Source organism: Rhinopithecus bieti, unplaced genomic scaffold, assembly GCF_001698545.2.
Source record: "Rhinopithecus bieti isolate Rb0 unplaced genomic scaffold, ASM169854v2 scaffold_13398, whole genome shotgun sequence".
Lineage (NCBI taxonomy): Eukaryota > Metazoa > Chordata > Mammalia > Primates > Cercopithecidae > Rhinopithecus > Rhinopithecus bieti.
In genome coordinates, this window is record NW_016807392.1 from 1 (window position 1) to 2,408 (window position 2,408).

The following is a 2,408-nucleotide window of genomic DNA, read 5'->3' on the forward strand; positions in this document are numbered from 1 at the left end:
AATTAAATATTCTTATAATGCTATGAAAACAATTTAAAAAGCATTGTTTTAGGAACAGAAACCACAGTTTTTCTTCTGAAAGTGTGGCATATTTCCATGACATGAAGGAGTGTTTCTGAGAATTAATATTTACTTTCTTTGAATTCTTTGGTTTGTGGTTGATATTAGCCTTTTCTAGATTTTAAAATCTCTTATTTAATGTTTACACATTTTCTTACACTGTAAATTAAAGAATGGATGAGAAAGCTCAATGTTTCGCCTTTTGGGTTTTATTCCAATTAATATTTCTCTGGCATTCACAATTTTCAGATGTTTTATTGGACCTCAGGTGTACAGAACTGGATTAATCATAAGCCTTGCTTTGTGACATGCTCTCATCATCAGTCCATGCATGTCCCACATTGATTTATATATTTAGTTATGTAATTGCTTTCCGCCTTCTTGTAATGAGAACATTGACCAATTTAAGAACCTTGCTTTGCAATTTGATGACATTTATTTTCTTTGAAATTCTAGAAAAACGTTTCTTCATTTCAACTCAAACTTGCTGCTAAAGCTCCTAAATCTGAAAAGGAAATGGACCCGGAATATGAAGAGAAAATGGTAAATGTACTCTTGGATAGGATAGTGAATGCTGTAGTTAATTTTTATAGTTGAGATGTTAAAGACGAAAAAATATGTATGTATGTATAATGCATAGAGAATCATCGATTTTAGAATTGGAAAGTAATTTAATATACAATGTGTCACAATATTTTATGTTGAATAAATTAACCTCATTTTCAGATGAGGAATTAAAGGATCAGGGAAGCTCTATGTCATAGTTGGGACTAGAAGTCACATCTCATTTTTGTTTAGTACTCTCTGTCCCATAATAAAATACTTTAAGTTAGAAATATTTATTTATGAGGTGCAAATATCAGTGGTAATACCATTGTGGCTTTGTGACCTGAGAGAAATCCAGTCACAAAGCCAGATTTTCATATTTTTCTTTCTTTCTCCTTCTTTGGACATATGAATAAATGCTACACATTAATGAAATATGTAATATGTCAGTACGCTTTAAAGGGAAGAATATTTGTCCAATGCATGAAAATATCACATATTTAAGCAGCATAATCTTAGTTATACTTACATATTGCTTGCTATAATACATTTAATTATTTAATTTTTAGTCACTAAAATCCATATTTTAGCCTTAATTTTAACTAAACCCTTATAACCTTGGATCTTTCAACAATTTGACAGGTGGTTGAAATGGATTTTTTTTTCCTCTGAGGGATTGTTTTTGCAATAATATTATAAAAATAAGTAGAGATGAAATAAATTTTTTTTGGTTGTTGATAGCTATTTTATAAGACTTTATGTTTAAGGCCACATCTAATGTAGGTAGGCAATGTTTTAGCAACTCTAAAAATAACATTCCAGTGAGGATAACATAAAATGGAAAGTTTTTGGCCTCCTTCCAGCTCATGGTCTGAATTTATCTAACTCTTATATTTATGTTAATGAACTCTTCTGTAAGTTTTCTGGGTTATTAATTATGCATCCTTCATTAGCAATCAAGTATTCTCTACTCTGTGGTTGGAAAGTGACTTTGAATAAACAAATAGTCTATTTTTTGCTTTATCTAGAATGATGTATATGTCTTTTGATCTTTTAAGATTTTTTAATGAAACAAAGTTTTATTGCCTGTATATGATACATGTTCCCTGACCTTTTACAATTTATTGAGAAATTAGAATACATATCAACTTTTAATAGTTAATATATATTAACTATTTCACATATATGTGTGTGTGTTTATGTATTTTTCCCAAATTCTGCTTACTTTGGGGAGAAAGTTTATATGCTACTAGCATAAAATACAGTTTTCTAGATCCCTGTGAGTGAAGAGAGGAATGTTTGTTACATTATTATACCATGACATTGAAAATATTTTGAGACAAGATGATACTGTATTTTAAGATTTAAGTTATTTCTGGATACAACTTGAAAATTCTTAAGAGTTCAGTTTATGGTATATATATATCATAGTTAATTTATATTTCAGTATTTGGGATATGTTACATATTTGATGCTTAATTTTGTTACTATTTTATTTAATAAAATAATGTTTTGGAAAGAGGATTTGCTTTATGGTTATGACTCTTTAAGAAGGATATTTGTTACTGGGGAATTTACTGTCTGTCAGATCATTTTTCTTCCCTTCAAACTATTTGAAAATACATTTTCAAATTCTGCTATTTATTAGCTCTGCAAGGTTGGGCAAATTACTTACCCTCTCTGTGCTTCAGTATCATGTAGTTACAGTCGAGATGATACCTGTAACTACGTCATAGGTTTCTTAAGATAATTGAATGGATTAATATGTTTAAAGTGCTAAGAGTGTTGTACAAAGTAAATGT

At 29.2% G+C, this 2,408-nt stretch overlaps 1 protein-coding gene across 1 annotated transcript in view; it reads left to right on the forward strand.

Moving 5' to 3' along the window:
- Nucleotides 1–516: 516 nt before the first annotated feature.
- Nucleotides 517–2,408, forward strand: part of LOC108535568 (probable global transcription activator SNF2L1) — a gene marked incomplete at its 5' end in the record, with an annotated part of 14,195 nt that continues 12,303 nt past the window's right edge. The window contains one exon of the mRNA XM_017881647.1: nucleotides 517–603. Coding sequence (XP_017737136.1) covers nucleotides 517–603 — 87 coding nt within the window. The remainder of the gene's footprint in view (nucleotides 604–2,408) is intronic.